The 21,059-nt window shown below is 39.1% G+C and overlaps 1 protein-coding gene across 1 annotated transcript; it reads left to right on the top strand.

Moving 5' to 3' along the window:
* Nucleotides 1–931: 931 nt before the first annotated feature.
* On the top strand, nt 932–21,011 carry plp2b (proteolipid protein 2b). The gene is made up of 5 exons (XM_088332429.1): nt 932–1,457; nt 11,934–12,089; nt 12,155–12,253; nt 16,322–16,418; nt 20,089–21,011. The coding sequence occupies exons 1-5, from the start codon at nt 1,359–1,361 to the stop codon at nt 20,100–20,102; spliced, it is 465 nt and encodes a 154-aa protein (XP_088188555.1). The 5' UTR covers nt 932–1,358; the 3' UTR covers nt 20,103–21,011.
* Nucleotides 21,012–21,059: the final 48 nt, after the last annotated feature.

Below are 21,059 nucleotides of genomic sequence, written 5' to 3'. Positions count from 1 at the left end.
CAAAATATTCAATGACCATAGATGAACACTATTCAATAAATCACCAATTAGGTTTTTGCACTTTTAACCAAAACGTAAGTTTGCTTACAAATTTGACAACGTTGTAAACTGTGTTTTAATATGGACATCACTGACAGCAAATTCTTTTAAAAATCTGTATCAGACTAAAGTCTTTCAAATGTATTAAAGCCAAAACACAATTTTCTTGAGTGGTCACAAAAACAATTGAATTTTCTATAAAAAAAATAAATAAATAACTGGTCTAAACTCACTTTCTCTACAGAAAAATGAGTACTGAAAGAATGTGCAACTAATTAGAGAGAGAGAGAGAGAGAGAGAGAGAGAGAGAGAGAGAGAGAGAGAGAGAGAGAGAGAGAGAGAGAGAGAGAGAGAGAGAGAGAGAAATGGTAAATGGTCTGCATTTATACAGTATAGCGCTTTTCAAGTCAATGAATTCCAAAAGCGCTTTACAATGTGCTTCACACTTACCCATTCACACACACAATCACACACCAATTGGGGTGACAGTAGCTCAGGAGGTAGAGCGCTCGTCTTGGTATCAAGAGATCCCTGTTCGAATCCCGGCTCGTCCGTGTTACATGTCGAAGTGTCCCTGGGTAAGACACTGAACCCCTAATACCCCCAATAAGCAGGTTAGCGCCTTACATGGCTGCAAGGCCGCTATTGGGAAATGTGGAGCATATTGTAAGGCGCTTTGGGAAGTCTTGACTTGAAAAGCGCAATATAAATGCAGATCATTTCATTTCAATAGCGGCCATGCAGCCATGCAAGGCGCCGACCTTGTATAACACGGAGGAGCCGTGAATCGAACCTGCGACCTCTTGATCCCAAACGAGCCCTTTATCTCCATTGATTTTAGGGTAGCGTTGTGGATACCATTCCTACAAGGCTAGGCTAAAAGGTTAGCCTGGTAAATTAAAGGAAACGCAACTGTTTAGTCAAATAAATGTCGATGTCTTAGTGGAACATATCATTTAGTTTGCTTCTTGCAAAAGCAAAGTCAATGAAAGTTTGCCACTTGATTGTAGGGGTTTCCAAAGCTTCTTGAATGCAGCACACAGTTAGCTCCCATTGGGGAAAACGCCAACGCCCCAAAGAGAATGAGTGACACGGCAACGCCTTTCGCTTCTCTTCGCCTTTGCAACTTGCAAGTACAGTAGCAATTTTGCAGCAAGCAAGTTTTCCCTGCTACTCCCTCACGGACTCGCCCAAACTTCACTCTCACTCGCCCGCTTTGATTTTGTAATTGGCACGAAAAAAAGTTAGCTTGTCTTTGTGGGGACCGCTCAGTCCAAACTTTGAGACGCGTTTTTGTAACCGCGATTTTTTTCCGAATCATGGCCGATACGCAAGCGTCCAGCTCGGGTGCCAGCTGCATGGACAAGCTGAAAAGTTACGTGAGGACTCAAAAAGGACTCATTCTGGCTGCAGAAATCGTAAGTCATTCACCGCACTGCAATAGCTTTTGACTTTTTGAAGTTAAAATCACATCGACTATGACTCATACTGTATTGTATTATAAAATAGATCTCCTCTCGACTTGACTGCTATTCATTACTGTACTACACGCGAACAGGGACGAACATAATTCGTTTTTTCCTCCTGTTTTAACGGATCAGATTATTTTCTACTGCATTATTCGTGGTTATCCAAACTTCCCTCTCAGTTGTTCTGCCAAAACGTCCTACCTTGTGGAGACGTCCTACCGTCGGTTAATCTGGCAACACATTTTGTTTTCTTTTTTATCCAGTAAAACTAACTACACTAAAACTCAGTATTGTATATATATATATATATATAACGAGGGTTGGCATGCACACATACAGTGAGTGATTACCGTAGTCAACACACACCATGCTAAACAGTAACTACAGAAAACCACGCCAGGTTTAAAAGCTTCGCCAGAAAACAGTATTTTGAAGCAGGAAATAGTCGAATAAGACTAAATGAACACTAAAGTTATAAGTAATCTCCGTATCGCAACCAACCTTGTACGCATGCGCACTAACACCCTTTCAAAAGGAAGAACCGTACATTTAATGTCACTGCGTTGCCTCCTGCCGCGAGGTCCTTATACGCTTTCCACTTATTAATGGTTCTCAACGTGCTCTCTTCAGTAAATTACTCCCAGTGAACGACATTATATTAAATTTGCCTCTTTTGATTTATTTAGATTCAAAATATCATTTGTACAGTGGCATTGGCGTAGTTGGGACTTGGACAGAAGGGCATGTCGCCACCAATTTTGAGCAATCATTGTTTTGCCTCCACCAATATTATAGGATCACATAAAAAATGTCCCCGCCGATGCCAAGGCCAAACCATCGCCTTTGTTAAGTGATCTTTTTGGAAAAAAATAAGCAGAAGAGAAAATAAGGTATAAATCATAAAGATCTCGGATCATTAAAGTGGCTGTGTATATTTTTTGACCACTAGTTGTTGCTTTGTCGTTTAGTGCAACTAAATCGAGTGCTAAAAAGCAAAATGAAAAATACAAACTACAAAGACTCAATGTGACCTAAAAGTGTGAATTTGATTCTAGATTTCAACCCAGCTTTTCGCAAGATTTGGGGATTTTTGGTACCTGTAGCAGACAATTAATTTAGCTCCCTTTTAAGTGAGGCTCATCTACATAAAATAAATGAAACATTCTCAACCTATGAGTAGCTTACCAAACGGCACGTTTAAATGGTAGTTTTCTGTATTTATGCTTAATTTTACCACTGTGAGGCACTAAATAATACACACGGTCCCTTATACATCTTTAAAAAAAAATAATTATTTGTGTTTTTAGTAAATGTCTGTTCTCAAAATGAAATCACTAATTACTTTGAAATAGTTGAAAATCAACGTTTTTACTATGAAGAGACTTTAAATGTTATCTTACTACTATACAGCCTCGCTGAGATAGTTATCAAATTTCATAAATATTTGGAGAAGATATTTGTGTGAGTTCAACCTTTTCAATTCATTTTAAAATCATTTGACGCCGTTAAGTGGAGATACGCTGATTTGGAAGCCAAACAATTTTATTATATTTAATTTTTTTTTGATTCCTCAAAAGTGATTTTTTTATCAACGTTTTAAAATACAATTGTTCAATTCTATTTTGCCTGCTGGATTTATTTGATTTGAGTGGAAGACTTTGCAAAATAATTTCAAATGAAGAAACTCAAAATGAGTCTTTTGCAAAGGACAGTTAGATTTTTGCACATGGTTTGCATTCCTCGGCCACATCGACACCTTACCTATTACAATGTGAAAACCTTATTCGTGCATTCTCTTGTGTATTTTTCTGTCAAATTTCACCAAGGAAGAAGCAGTACAACAGTCTTTAATTACCTTGGTTTAACTGCACTGTTCAGCATGCATTACGGAATGCATTACAGAATGGCTGTCGCCTCCATGACAACCAGGGTGGCGCTAGGGTCTTGTGACGCGCCTAGTGGACTGCTGCCCGTCTACGTAAAATGTGCAGCTCCAAGTGTTTTCCCTTGTCAATGAAGCACCCACAAAGGGGTTCGGGAACCTTGGCCTTGGGAAAACTTTTATGTTATTTAGAGAACATTTGACTTTTTTATCTAAAACTGCCATTCGCCATAGAGGGGATTTTGAATGAGAAACTAGTTTAGACCATTGAACAGCTGTATGCCTATGCCAACAGTGCGGTACTAATACGTGGTACCATTGGAGCCTGGTTTCAAACCACAGTCTGTGAGGCGAGGCTGCATTATCTCTCCACTTTTTTCAACATCTTCCTGAAGAATATCATGACCAAAGCCCTGGACCAGCATTATTGTACAGTCGGCATTGGGGGACATAACGTCAATAACCTCCGTTTTGCTGATGGTATTTCCTTACTGGCAGGAGAAGAACAGGAACTAGGAGATCTGGTCAATCACCTGACAACCCAGTATGAGATGGTATTCGGCACAGAAAAAACAAAAGTCATGACCAACAAACCCCAAGTATCGCCACAAACATCACAGTCAACCACAAAGAGCTAGAACCTGTCACCAAATATAAATATGTTGGAGCTGTCATATCAGAAGAGGGATCAGAACCAGAGATTATTGTCAGGATAGCCCAAACCATAGCTGCACTTGGCAAACTTAAACCCATCGGGAGGGACAAGAACATGGAAGTGAAATCAAAGATCAGTATCATGCGAGCGCTGGTTACTTTCATCATCCTCTGCGCTTGCAAGACATGAACGCAAACTGCAAAACTGGAAAGGGAAATCCAGGCAATGCGGATGCAATGCTCCAGGAAACTTCTAGACATTAGCTACTTAGTCCATGTCACACACAAATGAAGTAGTGGGCAACTAATCGACCTATTTATTAATTGTTAGTTGCAGCCCCTATTAGGAGTCAAGCTTGTTGTCAGTGCTGAGCTGCTTTGTGTGTTCATTCGGGAAAAAACTCCCTGAGGTGAGTCTTGAATGACAAACATGTGGGGTGGTGGTTAAGAGATCACTACCGGGGGTTAGGGCTATCCACCTGTCACTTTTCCCGCCTCTGGCTTCTTGTTTGGCACAGATGGACCAGATGCAGATGAAGTTTTTCTAAGGAATGGTAACTTTGTCAGTAGTTGGAAATTGGAAGAATGAGATGCATTTACTACAGGCTGGATGGGAGTCTTTTCTTCCTAAAAAAGAAGAGTATTTCCTCTTTTTCAAGGTTCCACTAAGTCACCCTTTTCACAGTTCATCAGCTTGTACAGGCTGAGCCGCCATCTCGCGGTGGCTTGTTAAGTGCTGGAAATAGAAAGGCAAGCATATTTCTCCTCCAGTGAGAAGTAACTGATCGTAAAGTGTCCGCCCCAGTCCGGCCTTCCTTCCCTCCACCTCCACACTAGTAAGTCAAAGAGTTTAGAAAAGAGGCTCCAATATGCAGACGCTTGCAGTTTAGGGAAATTGAGGGTGCAGATTCTTTGCCGGGTGACTAGTTAGGCTCTAGAAACAAAATGAATCACTTGGCCAAGTCAGGTCGTGCTCCGCTTTTGTTTATTCCACCCTGATCCAATCACCCATGTTGCTCAAGTGGAAAAGGAAGTTATCTTCAGTGATGGCTGCCCAAGAATGTGAGAGTTCTAAGAGCAGAGGGAAAACATATCTCTTAGTTTTGCTTTGTTAATAACTTAGTGGCACATTTAGGCACTTAATCAAATTTTGTATTTGGTCCGTAGGATAATGTTCCTTTTGTATTTTATTTTTTATCTCATGTTATATACTGTCATGGTTATTTTTTCTTATCAAATATCAACAGCAAGTGTTGGGCACTTTACGCAAAATTTAAGTTATAGTTACTAGTTACTTCATTTAAAAACTAACTCATTTACCACCCAGATTACTGACACCAAAAAGTACCATGTTACTCTGAACGTAACTATCTAGTTAGTAATTACTGCACACATACGCATAGAAGCCGACCACGTAAAACAGGTTTAAAATAGCCACATGATAAAATAAATAGAAGAAAACGTGTACACCTACCTGTGAATGCAGCGAAACTTTCATATTTCTTGGCTTGTGCCATTTTGAGATCTTACAAATGAACTCTTAGCTGAGACACTCCATATTTGTTTTGTCTCTGTGATTAAAAAACACTCAACGATTTCTTCTCTATTTTTGGGTCCTGTCCGAGAGGTTCTTTTTTCTTGGGGCATGGTGTATTGCAAAAATAATTTTGAAAATAAACTGACCAAAATTCAGCACACTTTTACCATAAATTCTATGCTTGCGTTTGCCTCATTTACTTTCCGTTGGTTTGTTGTTCCTGTATAAGCCACGCCCCCTTCTCCCACTCTGCCTACCATTTGCTACTGGTGACACACAACTGAATAGGCGCATGTAAGCTGACCCCGGATTTGAGTATTTTATAGTTTTAAATTCAGCTTGTTTACAAATATATAAGGTAGGGAGAATATTTCCATGAGGAGGAAGTCACCACCCTCATACTGTGTGCTTGAGAGAGCACCACCATGACTTTATTTAGTTGTACTTTGTAGTTAAATGTGTACATCTGTCTGAGAAAGGCCACTTCGGATTGTTAAGTCGTAGAAGTGAGGGAAAGTTTCTTTCTGCGAAAGTTACTGACAGATTGAGGTCAATATGAGGTTTAAATGAAGAAACTTGAGTAAAGCAGGACTCTATGGCAGTCAGAGGACAGATAAATTCATGATCTGCATTTAATGAGTAGCCGAATAATAATATAATTAACGACAGTAGTGTGACAAAACTACCGTACCCCTTACAGAAAAAAAGTAATTGTGTTATAGGAACATGTTCCTTTGTAACACATTAGTCCCCACATTATTTAATCTGCTCAAAGCCAAGCCAAGTAACATTTATTTGGATAGCCCTTAAACACTAAATTTCTCAAAAGACTGCTCCGGTTACAATTACACCATCCCCTGATCTTATACCAAGATGAGGGCAAGGAAAAAGTTAAAACATCAACATGAGGAAAATAAGAAACCTTGAGAAGGGGCCTCACAAGTGATAATCCCCCTTTTAGGAAGACCAGGGTGCAATAGATTTTGCATTGGGTAACAATACACAAAACATATGAACATCAATTAAAAAAACATGGGTAAGATGTAAACTCTCCTCTCTGCTGACTCTCCTCGATATGTCCTTCTCCCTTGTTTCGCCACCAGCCAGGCAGCTGGAAAGCACAGAAAAAATATGAGGTGGGCATCCGTTATAAGCTAATCAGCAGAGGTCTGTCTTAAGTCTAGATTTAAAAACTTTCATTGAGGTAGCATATCTTATCCCCGGAGTCAGAGCATCCCACAGCACCAAAGCCCGGATGTAGAACGCTGTCAAGCCTGCAGATTTCTTTTTGGCTCCCGGAGTCACAAGTAGACCGGCATTTTCTGAGCGAAGGCTCTGGGTAGGAACATAGGGGAAAATCAAGTCAGAGAGATATGGGGGGGCAAGTTCATGCAAACATTTGTATGTTAGTAAGAGATTCTCGAAGTCACGTCTTTTGTGAACTGGGAGCCAGTGCAAGGTCACTAATACAGGAGCGGTATGGTCAAACTTTTAGTCAATGGTCTCGCAGCTGCACTTTGAACCAGCTACAAACTTATGATGCAATACATCCGGAGACCATTGAGCAATACATTACAGTAATTAAGCTGAGAAGTAATAAACGCACATATTGCGACAGCATTGGGCGAATATTTGCAATATTACGGAAATGGAAGAAAGTTATATTTTTCATGTAACTGAAACGACAAATTAGGATCAAATATAACACCTAGATTTTCGACCAAATCACTATGGGTGATATCACATTTGTCAAAGTTCAGAGCAGTGTTTGAGAACAAATTACAACAATGAGCTGGACCAACATCTCATTTTTTCCTGGATTAAGGCACAAAATATTAAGTGACATCCATCTTTGTATCTGAGTGAGGCAGGCCTCCAGATTTCTACAACTTAACGGAGCAGTTGTCTCCAATGGCAGATACTGTTGCACGTCCTCTGCATAGCGATGGGAACTAATAATATACCTGTACATGCAAAGGCATATAAATATTAAAAAGAAGGGGCCCAATTACAGAGCCCTGCGGAACGCCACGGGTGACATCAAAATGTTCAGAGGGTCAGATTGCCATAGTTATCACATTGCGTCCTGTCTGACAGGTAGAACCTAAACATTGAGAGTACAGTTCCTGATTTGTCAATCCATTTTTCTAGACGATGAAGTAATATGTTGTGGTCCACAGTATCAAAACAAGCACTGAGATCCAGTAGCAGCATTGACTTGCTAAGAGGAGATCATTGGTTACTTTAGTTAGGGCTATCTCAGTAGAGTGATTTGCTCTGAATGCTGACTGAACCGATTAAAAAAGATTTTTTTTAGGCATAAAGTCTGCACAATCAGTAGCATGCTTCTTCCACAAAATTGACCCATAATACTGCATTAGGCCTTTTTGTTCAAAAATTGCAAATGGACCCCACACTTACCCCTGTCAGTTCACTGCTTTGTAGGTTAAATCAAGTTAAGCATTACAGGCAAAATTGTCCTGTTGCCATCCCTGTCATACTCTCGATATTTAGCATCCTTTGTGCTTGATGTGTTCAAGATATTTTTAGAGGGTGGTTCGATGGCCACCCACTGCAGCCAGATTTGCCTCCATGTCTCATGAAGCTCGTTATGCAATCGTAGTCGGTTGGCTGAAATTGACATCACTGCTGCTCAACAAAAGGCGGAAAGTCTTTCTGAGCATTGACCTGGGAAAAGTGCGACACCACACCATATTGGGCACCATTTGATATACAAACTTCAATCTGATGTTACTTCGATAGATCAACCCAAGTAGAGTCCTAAACCATGGAAATAAAACTACATTCATACATTTAAAAAACATTTGTTTGAATGGTCAAGAAGAGAACTTCAATCAAATTACTAAACAAACCACTTTTGGGAATCAAAAATCTTTGGAGTTTACATCCGCCTCTATCACTTTATCTGTGTTTTCCAACCAGTGTGCTGGGGCATGCTAGTGATCCGTGTGCAGCAGGAAATTGCCCATTTCTATCTTTGCAACAAATATACCAATGTTCAGTATCTTTGCTTTCTTCCAAGTAACTCTCTCATCCGTATCAGTAGGTGGCAGCAGATTTCTATTTTGATACATACTAATTGTCTGGTCATGGTTCGTAGCACAGTACAGGGAAATATATTTAAAAACTTATTTTGTCTGACTAAGCTGTTTACTAGTGCGTTGGAAAGTAAAGATTTGCACGTAATTTTGCTGATCATTTCTTGTTTTACTGTACTAAAAAACTAAGACAACAGATTTGATGTAGTGAATCATTGTTTGTTTCCCTGGCAGATACCTTTTTTCTTGTTTTATATGTCATATATTCATTTTTCTGTTTGAAAAAAATCACGAGAATATTCTGAACCTTTGAAAAACAAGTAAAGAAAATATAGTTAAGTCTGAAACTACAGCAAAATAATTCACCAAAATAATGAATAACTGAGCCACAGTGACCTCATAATAAAAGCTTTTTACTTGTCAATTTGGTCAACATAATAATTTCATAAAATTTGTATTGGAAATTCATTTTAAAATCTTATCAACGGATGGTGTGCCTCAAGATTCTTTCTTTAAAAAAAGAATGCCTTGGCTCAAAAAGTTTCAAAAACAGTGCTTCATTAAAAAATGACATGACTTAAAACGTACAGACTATTATAAGCTAACAAGCACGTTTTTAGAATTCGGAATGAAACTTGAACGTGTAAATTCCACTCAGGAAGCTGAGTTAACCCAAACCTCAGATCTGTAAGTCAGACATAAGTTTATCAACCAAACTTGCACGACAAGATCATTTTATTTTTAAATTCTTAATGATTTCTTTAGGAAATGGAATTTTCCCTTCGGTGCACAACACATGCTATTCTTCTTAGCGAGCTTCTGCAACTGTTACGAGAGGAAACGCCCCTAAAATGACTTCCCTAGCAACTGTTGCTGTTTAAGGAGCAGCCCTCGACTCATGTAGCCGCATTCTACTGACTATAATTAGTTAGCCATCCGTTGCAACACCCCTGAGTTTACTTATAGTGGCAAGTTCTAGCGTTGCCTTTCGGGTAGGGCTTTTCAAACGGGCGTGGATCCAGCATGGAGGTGTCGGCGAACGGTTCCAAGAGAGCTTTGGAGCCGAATGGGTCGCTTAGAGCGCCTGCAAAGAAAGCCTCTTTTGTGCGGGGCTGCTGCGTAGGACCTCAAGTGCCCCCCAGCCCTCCATTGAGGCAGCCTGTGCCAGTTGCAAAACATGTGAAAGCGTGGGCAGGAATTCATGACATGAAGCAATACTATCGTGTTGTTATTGCAGAAATAATATAACATCTTATTAAATAATCATTAAAAATGAATACATAAAATATGACCCTGTAATATTTGTTAATTAGATGTCTATTTATTGTGTTGTGCACCCGAAAAGTCGCTTCGGAGTATAACCCGCATCAGCCAAAAAATTCATAATTATGAAATTGGAGTATTTTTAGGGGAAATTTAGTTGACAAAATGCAACACCAAACACATTCATAAATGGACGATATACATACGTTTGACATGCCTGGTAATGTCAGTAACGACCCAACGTATTAAAAGTTATTCCGATAACTCCTAGCATAAATGGCATTCTTACCAAACTATAAGTTTCACTCTAAATGACTGAATCTAATGATATTTTCATCACCTGTGTCACGATTGACGATGCGCCGCTTCCTCATTCCGCTTCTACGTCTCTTAGGACTCCTCGTCACCTCCGCTTCTCGCTAACTCCAAACTTTCTGCTGCTTAATTACTGTTTTGGGCTGCATCATTCATTTTCTGCGCCGCTTGTCATCATTAGGGTTGCGGGGTTTCCGGCTGTATATTTCACTATTTGCAGCTTGTAATCTGCAGAATAGGATTTTCTTTTTGGTGCTTTTTTGTTCAGCTCTTCTCATTTTTTTTTTTTATAGATTACCAGTGTTTGGCCGAAAAAACTCTGTTGATCCTTATTACGGACTTTGCAGTTGACCACTGAATGTACTTCACACAATGCACTCAATATTTGATTTATTGCTGTACTTGTTCTGTTAGTAGCCTTTTCTTTACAGGGATAAAAATGTTTACTTGATTTAAATGTATTATTTACTTGTCTTCCCCTAAAAAATGGACAGAGGTTTATTTGTCTCTATTGATTGAGCACTGTACCTATTTATCTTTATTTTTAATTTCTTTGTGTACGAATCTGCTGTATGTTTAATAAAATACGTGTTTTTCTCCGTACCATTTTTTTTGTGTTCATTATCAATTGACACATAATCAGATCAACGTGCGCTAAATTTAAGTGAAAAAATGGTAATCTTTTGATTATTCGACTAGTTGTTTCAATCATCAGCGACTGGTTGACTATTAAAATCGTTAGTTGCAGCCCTGCTACAAAGCACATGGAATAACAACACCCTTGTCCTAATCCTCCTCTTGCCCAGCCTTGTGAGACTTCTCCAGAATGCAAGCAAAAGGTTTTTAGGTTTCTAGATACCTGTAGCAGCCCGATGGCGTACAATCACGTCAGCTCCCTCTAAGCGCGTCTCGTGTTATGTCAATTCAAATTTCTCGACCTGCGAGTATTTCAAAGAATGCATGTTTATATGATAGCAAATGCTATTTTGCTTATTGTTCAACTTCAAATCATATTATTTAGTTTTAATGATGTTTTTTACCTGAATAAATAATACACATTGTCCCTTTAAACAGGAAAAAAACAAATCTGGATGCGACCAATTATTTTATAATACCAATAATATCATAATAAAACACATTGATAAAAATAATACTTCAATAATAGAAATAAATGTCCAGCATTTCAGTAAATGCATCTTTCCCTCTAAATGCTACCAAATATAAATTCATTTTCAATATTTGTAATTTATGCCGTGCTAACAAATATTAGATATGAAAAATGTATGGTGTGAGTAAATTCCTTGAAGAGAAAAGTTTTCAGCATTGGTCAGTGGCGTCCGAAAGCCTGCTGAACAACAGAAGGCCCTTGGCTGGATGGCTGGCAGGCAGCTGTCTGAATGATTTAGGATTATTTTCCCTTCCAAACTGGCAGCACTTCAGGGGAAAGGATTGATAGGAATGCAGCACTTCTCTTACCCTCATATGGAAAAATATGAGCTTTGATTGAAGATGACCGTCCGAGTATTGAGGAGTGTTGGTGGAACTCCTCTGTAAGCATGATTCGTGAATGTGAACTTTCTCCTGCAGTATGCCAAAACAATCAATGCATAACTGTAGTGTAGGATTACAGTTTCATTAAACTTTAAGTATTTTTCCCTAGCTTGCACTTAATGTCAAATATTTTTTTTTACGAACGTTGTTATTCCTTCCTCCAGATCATCAGCTTCATTATTATCATCTGCTATGCGGCATCCCTGTACGGAGGATACTCGGCCGTAGCCATCTGCGAGATGATCTTTGCCATGGTCTTCTTCGGCATCTTCATGATGGAGCTGGACAAGCAGTTCCAATTGGTCAACTGGATGTGGAGCGTAAGTGGCAAAGGCGCTAAACATATCTTTATCTTCTGCTTTCACCACTTTTTTTATTTCCTCAGGATTTGTTCCGGGCTGGCATCGGTGCAATCCTCTACATCATCACATCGCTGATATGCGTGATCGGGGGATCCGGCGATGGGGCTCGCATCGCAGGCGGGGTCAGTGAAACCTTTTTAAATCCTTTGGATTACAGAATGCACTCTGAACAATTCACGTTTAACAATGTTACTTTTTTAAATTATTGAATCACGTGACTGTTTGTGTGTTTTAAATGGTTTTTCGAAAATTCCCTCTACAGTTTTGACGTTGAACTAGGTGACATCTAAATAAGTAGGACCAATCCTGCTATATGTAGTAATGTATGTATAGATAAATACTTCCAAACACACGCCATATAAATATTTGGGAGTGTATTTTGTTGTGTCTTTTGTCACAACAGAAAATGATATAATAGATTTTATTGTCATTGTAACACGTGAAATGCACAATCAATTAAAAAAGTGCCATTCCGATGGTGCAAAAAGGTTTACAAGATTAAATAAAGCAGTTTATAAAAATAGGTTAAGAGTACAGTGGGACCTCGCTACTTCGCGCTTCGACGTTCGCGGCTTCAGAGCTTCGCGGCCTGTAATGGTAAAAAAAAATAATGTATAACTACATGAATGATTTGCATCTATGTCCTATATTAAAGTATTATGTGATTTATTTACATTATATGGCATGTATATGTTGAAAATGTATTTATTTGTTTCTACATATGGTGGATCCTCCACACCTAAATTCAAAGATTACAGTTTAGTTGGATGATGCCTTACAAGTTTTTGATAAGATTTCTTGCTTCTTCTTTTGTTGTACGACATGAAATGACGACAACGACAACAACAAGTCAAGCTAATGCAAAGTGTTCTTCCACAGAACAAACTGTGCATTGTTCTTTCTTTGGCTTTGCACACACACATGAATTTGGAGACGGTCATTTGGTGGCAATTTCAATAATTTGAGGAATTTTATATAAATGTTTTTTTGTTTGATAACAAACTCAAGTGAAAGAAAATTGTGACTATGCTGGATTCTTCTTCATGTTTTGGTCCATAACCTACTAGGAATGTATGACTTCCTTTGACCAAGCCCCTCTGCAGAAAAACAGAGCTACTCTTGGGAAAATGCTATTTCGTCCAAATAGTTTTTGTTATGATATGATGAGAACAACGCTCCTTCAGAAAAGGTCAAACAGGTCAGCACAAATTCCATGCTAGCAAAGGATGCTCAGCAACTGTATGCTCTCCAATTAAACATAAAAACATCATTTTCTTAGCCCTCTTTTTTTGTTCAACTGACAGATTTTCAGAAGGACTTTTTCATACTTATAGTTCAATTGAACTCGGGTCCGAATCCAACAGATTGAACAATACAAGTATTGTAGTTCACTAGTTGCTTTGAAAAATATTTCCCCAAAATTTGGTTAATCTTAGATGTTATTGAAACCAATGGATTTGTTTCCTCTTTTAAGCTACATTTACATTTCAAACTTTCGATTGAAAAATGTGTGCTGACGTACAGTCTGGTCTGCACAACTATTCGAGATGAATACAGCGATACAAAGAGACACTCCTAGGACTACATGTTCCTATCAGTCAGTTCTAAATTGAAATGAATAATTTTGGGTGTGTGGCGACATTGAAGAACATATTGATCCTCAGCTAGCAGCTCTTTACAACCAGAAGTTATTTGCATGAATTATTTCTCACACGTAGAAGGTTTTATAGCAGGTGTTTGATCTCACAGTACTTGAATGATTTAAGTTGTCTAGTAAATATGGCAGTGTCGTAACATCCATACTCAGTCAACTCCCTTCTCTACTCTCAACATATCAAATACGTGCACGAGCCCTTTAAGACGCTTGTCTTGGCATTTGTCGGAGTGATTAAATAGGTGGAGCGGCTGCACATGACTCAAAATAACAACAAAAAGTGTCACCCTGAGGGTTAAGTCGGAAAAGCAACTAAGGTCACGATGTGCAAGCAAAGGCTTGTCATGAAAAAAAAGTTACATTGACTTTAGTTTGGAAATGATTTATTTAGACAAAATCTCACCAATGTTGTTTATTTGCTGCCTATTAAAATGCTCGAGGATGATAAATTATTTTTGCGCACAGTTTCAGGAGTGCTTTAAGTCATCCAACATCCTGCTAGTCATGGTACATTTACTGCACCGCTTAAATTGTTTTAAGATCACCAAACCTGAAACAAACCTTAATCTCAAAATAATCCATAACAGGTTTTTTTCAGAGTTCCTCAGTCATCCCTCATGTTTACAGTACGTACTGCTTGCATCTTGACAAAAGGATTTTGTCATTTGTTTTCAAATTCAAAATTGGATTAAAATTATTGCCACGGGACGATGCCCTTGATTTTCGACCAATTTTGTTTTGAACACGATATTTTCTTGTATGCTCAACCTTTGGGGTTCAAACCATATTCTGAAAATAGCATTTTAAATGATCTTTCAAAGCCTACAGAAAATTAAAGTTGAAACTCTCTTACTTAAAAATGTTATTCTAACTTAGTCCAATTCTTAATAATCCACCATTGAAAACATTTGACGATGTCACACGTTTTAGAGCACAATTCAAAGAAAATGAACTTTAGCTAAAAATGTGTTTACTGCAAGATGGCGCCTACGTTCATGACTTGTTTGCTTTTGTGAAGACAGAACATCAGTTATTTTCAACAACAAATTCTGTGAGACCTTGTCTAGTGTGCTTCAGGTCATTGCCTAATTTTATCTTTGCAATAAAGCACGCCACTGTTCAGTATCTTGGTTTTCTTTCATCAAGCAGCGAAATAACTTAAATATTCGTCCATATCAATAGAGGGCATCAGATTGCATACTTTTCTTTTTATATACTAAATATCTGCTCATGAGGTTGTATGTAGTAATATATTTAATGAGTTATTCTGTTTAATAAAGATGTTAACGATTTCAGTGTGAAAAAAAAATTTAATTGGAAAACTTAAACTCTTTGGATTTAAGATACGAAGACCATTTCAATATATACTAGGCAGAAAAACAACACGATCAGTCAGAAACAAGATACCCGAAAACTATGAAACCGGCTTAACACACCAGTACTTCCCCTGGGCCGTCATCAACTTCTTTGAATGTCCGCAAAAATGGCTTCGTTACAACGAGGAAGATCAATAGAATCCAACCGTGTAAAATATTCACTCCAAAACACACACTTGTAATCAGTTCGTTTAGCCACATTACATCTGTTTACAAAAAAAACACTCGTAAAAAAATTTCCCGATATGGTAGTAAGCGCTCCCCTTTCAGTTGACACCTTTTCCATGATGAGGGTCTGTTCATGATAGTTTTAGTCATGCACAAAGCGTGATGTTACATTAAACCTGCGTCTTCCTCGACACGTATATTCTAGGTGTCTCACTCTTACCTCTACTACTCGGGCGCCCCTGCGGCCGTTAGAAAAAATGCACGAATGAATTTCATTGTTGCATAAGCCGCATGGTCGAAAGCTTGGGAAAAAAGGTGCGGCCTAGAGTTCGAATCGTACGGTAGCCAAAAAAAAATAACCTGTATCAACTCCTGGGATGTGACTAAATTACCATGTTGCCTAAATTAACAATAAAGTTTTTGTAGTTAATTTAGGCAACATGCTAATTTAAACTTTAAAAATAATAAACAAAAAAACTTCTTCCAGGAATACATTTTTCAACATTTTGGACTCTCGGTGTGCATCGGGATTTTTTTAGGCAAAGAACTTTACTGCAGTACACTACAGCTACCAATTTCTGCTTCTTTTTTCTCATTTTAAATATCTCTGAAAGAGAGATGCCACTGCCTGGCATTGGCTAGAATTAGTCTATTGGATAACAGCCCGGCTTGATTTTCAAAGAGAACTTGCCAGGTCAGAGGCCCCCCCTGTCAACTATCTGTTGCCCATGGCATTCAGACTTAAGATGCTCAATGGTTTTTATGTTTCAGTTGTCATTTTTTATGGCAATTTTATGATAACGAACTGCATACGATTTAAAATGTATTTTACGCATTGCCCTTGATATTCTAACAACAGTTTGCGGCTTTGATTTTGAAAACACTCAGACTGTTGTTGCACACCTTTCAAACTGTCAGAACTATCTACTTTTGTACTGGCCAAACATAAAAAGGTTGCTGTATTCTCAGTAGTTTGCCTTCCTGTGTTTCAGGTGTTTGGCTTGATCGCCGGTATTCTCTTCGCCTACGATACGTACACCATCTTCTTACAAATCAAGAGTACCAGGCAGCACACGGCCGCCGCCACCGGTAAGAGGCTTCGTGCCACTCCTGTTGAAACTCGCACTGCCTTTGCCAAACCTGTTCTTAATGTAGATTGTGTTTAGGGGTGCAGGGGCATCAAGGAACTCGGCGTTGCTGGGTGTCAGATTGGAAAATTCTCCTTTTAAAAGACATGATGTCATAAATAGAGTAATTTTTCCAAGGCTCGAAATGAGCGAGTTTGAGATTGGCAGCTCAGGGAATAGACTCTCACAAAACTGAAAATCGAATGATGACAGCAGGTGTGTTTCATGTGTCTAGACCAGGCATGGGAAAACTGCGCTCTGCAAAAGTATACCCACAATAGGCTTTTGAATCCGGCCTGTTGAACGAAAATAGTACAAATAAAATATTTAAAAATAACAATTGTTTTTATCCCTTTTGCTGTAATGCCCACATTTCCCCAAAAGATAAAGGACCTAAACCAAATTGAACTTTGTTGGAGGTAGACCATCCGTTCCCAGCTGCACAATAAGTGACTAGAACTTTAAGGCTTCCACTCATGGAATGGATAATAGCATTAAAGCCTCTCTTTCTAGTCCATATTTCAATCCGTTTGAAGTTGACCTTAAAGCTGTAAATGAAAACAATTGGACGGAAGATTGGAGACGTGACACAACGATCATGACCTTAATTCGCAGCTGTAATGCAGGTAGTGTCAAATACGTTCATTTGATAAAATGCAAGTGTGGTCCTATTGATGGATCTGAACAAGCTCATGAATAATTTGTGTTTATTCATTGATAATATAAGACATTGTGTCACATTTTTAGCAAGCGCAGACCTATTAACACCGTGGCGTCACTCTTGTTCCTGCAGTACTTATGCGAACACCCAATTTTAAAAATCTATTCTTACGCACATTAAAGTGTACATGGCCCAAGGCCAGCATTAAAATAATGTAAATATCACGGCTACATTTTCTGTATTTGGTAAATGTATTTATAATGCCAATGAAGTGTGTTTGGCAAGTGGAAGGGGAAGGGAACTTAGCCGATGGAGGATGACTTGCGAGTTGATCACTAAACGTGAATTCAATATTACATAAAAGGAACGGGATTCTCTATTTGATGGTATTAAATAGAAGATTCTTTCGTACAGGCAATTCCATTAAAAAGAACCACCCACGAACCAAAACAGAGTTTTAATTTGAAACCGTCACCTTGTGAGCAATGTTCCCTCTAATTTTCCACGGGTCTGAGCGTTCACACAAAGTGTGGCAAGATAATTAATTATCAAACATGTCCAAAACTTGACATCAAGTTACATTTTGCTTAGTTTCCAGCAATGCAAAATTATTTTTCTCTTTTGAATGAATTGACTCATGTACTATTGCAAAGGTTGCACGGCCTCCAAACGTCGTTCGTTCTTACAATTCTTTCACAAGATATCCCATCTCATCTCATCTCATCAGCCGTACCGCTTATCCTCATTAGGGTCGCGGGGGGGCTGGAGCCCATCCCAGCCATCTCCCTGAATTGGTTGCCAGCCAATCGCAGGGCACACAGGGAAAGACAACTCATTCGCTCATTCACACCTAGGGACAATCTGGACCGGCCAATTCACCTGAAATGCATGTTTTTGGAACGTGGGAGGAAACCCACGCAAGCACGGGGAGAACATACAAACTCCGCACAGGAAGTCTGGAGCTGGATTTGAACCCACGACAGGTTCCCATGACATGAACTGTGCCGCACAAGCGCTAACCACTGCGCCGCCGTGCTGCCTTCACAAGATATCCATTCCTTTTTATTTCCTGATATATTTTGTCGCATAATATTAACATTTTGGGGGGCTTATCTAGTCGGTTGTAAGATACAGAACTGTACTTAATCACATTTTTAGTGGAAGTACAATGTTGGCAACAAGATTCACTTGATATATAATTGGAAATTATTTGAATGCAACACAAACTTTTTCTTGTTTTTTCCGTGTTTTTTTTTCTACTTTTTAAAAAATTCCTTTAAAAAAAATATCATTGTGTTTATTATTTCCGAGCTGTTGCTTTTTTCTTTTTGTTCTCTATTTACTTTTTCTTACATTTCTTTCTTTTCCTTTTTTCTGCCTTTTTTCTAAAATTGTTCCTTCTTTTTTTCTCTTCCTTTTGTTTCTTTTTTTTCTCAGCTTTTCACTACTTTTTCATTTTGGTATTTTTTTCTTTTTGGTTCTATTCCCCCCTTTTTTAAGTCATTTTGTGCATAATTTTACATCATATTTGGTCATGTTGGGAGTAAAGAAGCAAAAACAACCTGAAGAGCCGTTTAGGACCCAAAGGAGCCGGTTCCTCTTAGTGAGCCGAGCCGAAAAAGCCGGTTCTTGACAAACTGTGCTAACTTTACTCAACTTTACTCGACTTCAAAATACTGCATTTAGGACACAACGTCAGGGGAACCCGTGTATTTTTACCTTCGTGCACTGTAACTTTGACTTAAGTCGCTTCTTAATTAATAATTTTGAGCCCTCATTTTTGTGCGCTGGCTGGATTTCCTTGTGCACCAAGAATGTGTGAGCAGTGCGCAATTGCGCACGCAGCTTAGAGGGAACACTGCTTGTGATCTTAACTGCTGGGGTCAAATCCACGTCTTGGCTATATGTGGGGATCATTCGCTTATTGGACGTGATGATAAGGGGCCTCGTGCCAGGGAGCTGCACTTTTCCACCAAATACGCTGTGAGTGATCAATTGCTCCGGCAGACAAAGGAGACCGAAATCCGGTACGCTTTCCAATTTTAAAAGGCTAGTGAAGCACGATCAAAATTAGGCCCCAGAGGCAAAGCCTTTCCCTGTGCGCTCGGATAAACACCGGTTTGTAAATTAGCAGGGGAGTGGAGCATCATTTCATCATGATTAATACATAGACATGACTGTTTTAATTGCCATCGCAAATTTGTGTTATCAGACTTTGTTGAAATCTGCTGAAGAGTTGCGGTCTCTGTTATGAGACCTGGGTACATCTAGGAACTGTCCACGAGGGGGCGCAGTAAGTGGTAAATGGTCTTCATTTATACAGTGTTTTTCAAGTCACTGAAGACCTCCCAAAGCGCTTTACAATGTGCTTCACACACACTCACACATGGATAACAGCTGAAGCCATATAAGGGCGCCTACCTGCGTATGGGTAGCATTAGGGTTTCGGTGTCTTGCCCAAGGACACTTTGACATTTAACTCCAGGAGCCAGAAATCGAACCTGCGACCGCTCGGTCCCAAGACGAGCACTCTACGTTCCACAATGCACAATGTTTTGGAGCCATTTATATGATTAAAATGAGTCCAAATGAGGATCATTTTCCTGCTTCAACTCATTTTTCTAAATTTCATTTTTGTCCTCTGTATTGCAATCTCTCTTGAACCGTTCCTGCGCTCAATGTGCTCCTTGATAATGTACATCCATCGGCCATTGTTTTTCTTCCCGCCTGGCCCCCTTCGCAAATTATTTTAGCCCAACGCGGCTTGTGACTCAAAACATTTGCCCACCCATGGTCTAGATGCTGCACATGCCACTTGAGAATATTTATACGTATTCATGTACTGTAAATACAGTATTATAGATGCAGAATTCAACATGAATTGGACAAATAATCTGCCTAAATTCATCATAAGATAGTGCAGTTCAAAATGTGTGTACATTATATTGATTTTTGTTTTGTGTGTGTTTAGACGATAGAGTGTAAGCGCCCCTCACGATGGCCCTTCACATCCAATCGAAGAGAGGGGACAGTGAAAGGAGCAAGTTCAAACCCGTGCCAACAGCAGACTTTTTTTTTTTTCTCAAACGAGCCTCGCTTAAAGGATGTCCACCACAATGACATGGCAGTGCCGCACATCTGCACCGTCTCGTCAACGGCGGCAAGATCGGCCCTTGCAAGTCCCAAACCTCGACTCGGGATCACCAGCTCAAAAGGGAAACGTGTAAATGATGGGCCCAGTCAAAGGTCGACCCCGTTAGTCTTCCCGCAGCTCGTCTCACCAACTTTCACTCGACGGACTACTGTAGTTAGGAGTAACCGTTTTGTTTCACAGTGTATGGGTGCCCTACAGAATTGTTTAACATCATAATACTGTAATGTTCAGCCTTTTTTTTTTAAATTATATTTTATTTTTTTTAACAAGTCACTCAGCTTGTTTGTAAAGGATGCCCTTCACTGTGTGATCGTTTGAGATTCTGAAACACTTGAAGTCATCTACTTGCTTGGATCCAGCAATTTTAACCTCACTAGGCTGATTTATTTTTTTATTTGAACTGCTGAAGTCTACTCACCGTAAACTACCATTGCTGTTTGTAAGTGTTACTTACCACTGTTAAAAAACATAGCAGATAACAAGTTTGTGTAGGTTTTTTGTTTTTCGACAAATCCTGGCCAGCTCTGTTCGCACAGATGCTCCCTGTGTCCTGTGACCAGACATATGAAGAACAGCAGTCAATTGAGTTCAACTGTCCCTTGTTCTAATAGGTTTTCTGAACTTCTTGGTTAATGTTTTTTTTTTTTAAATGCTATTGTGCTAGATAACAGCTCACAGATTTAATTTGACAGTCCACAGCATCCTCATATTTGGGAAATAAAAGCCATTATTGCAACAAACTGTTTCCTTATTTTTTATATCGTCTTTGAAGTGAGTTTATTTTTTGC

The sequence above is a fragment of the Urocampus carinirostris genome, chromosome 3 (assembly GCF_059441175.1).
Source record: "Urocampus carinirostris isolate Australia breed hairy pipefish chromosome 3, RoL_Ucar_1.0, whole genome shotgun sequence".
Lineage (NCBI taxonomy): Eukaryota > Metazoa > Chordata > Actinopteri > Syngnathiformes > Syngnathidae > Urocampus > Urocampus carinirostris.
This window is presented reverse-complemented; position numbering and strand designations above follow the sequence as displayed.

Coding starts and splice junctions, on each gene's coding strand:
- plp2b (XM_088332429.1), top strand. CDS start 1,359: ATGGCCGATACGCAAGCGTCCAGCTCGGGTGCCAGCTGCATGGACAAG. Junction 1,458..11,933: donor TCATTCTGGCTGCAGAAATC/GTAAGTCATTCA, acceptor TCCTTCCTCCAG/ATCATCAGCTTCATTATTAT. Junction 12,254..16,321: donor GGGCTCGCATCGCAGGCGGG/GTCAGTGAAACC, acceptor CCTGTGTTTCAG/GTGTTTGGCTTGATCGCCGG.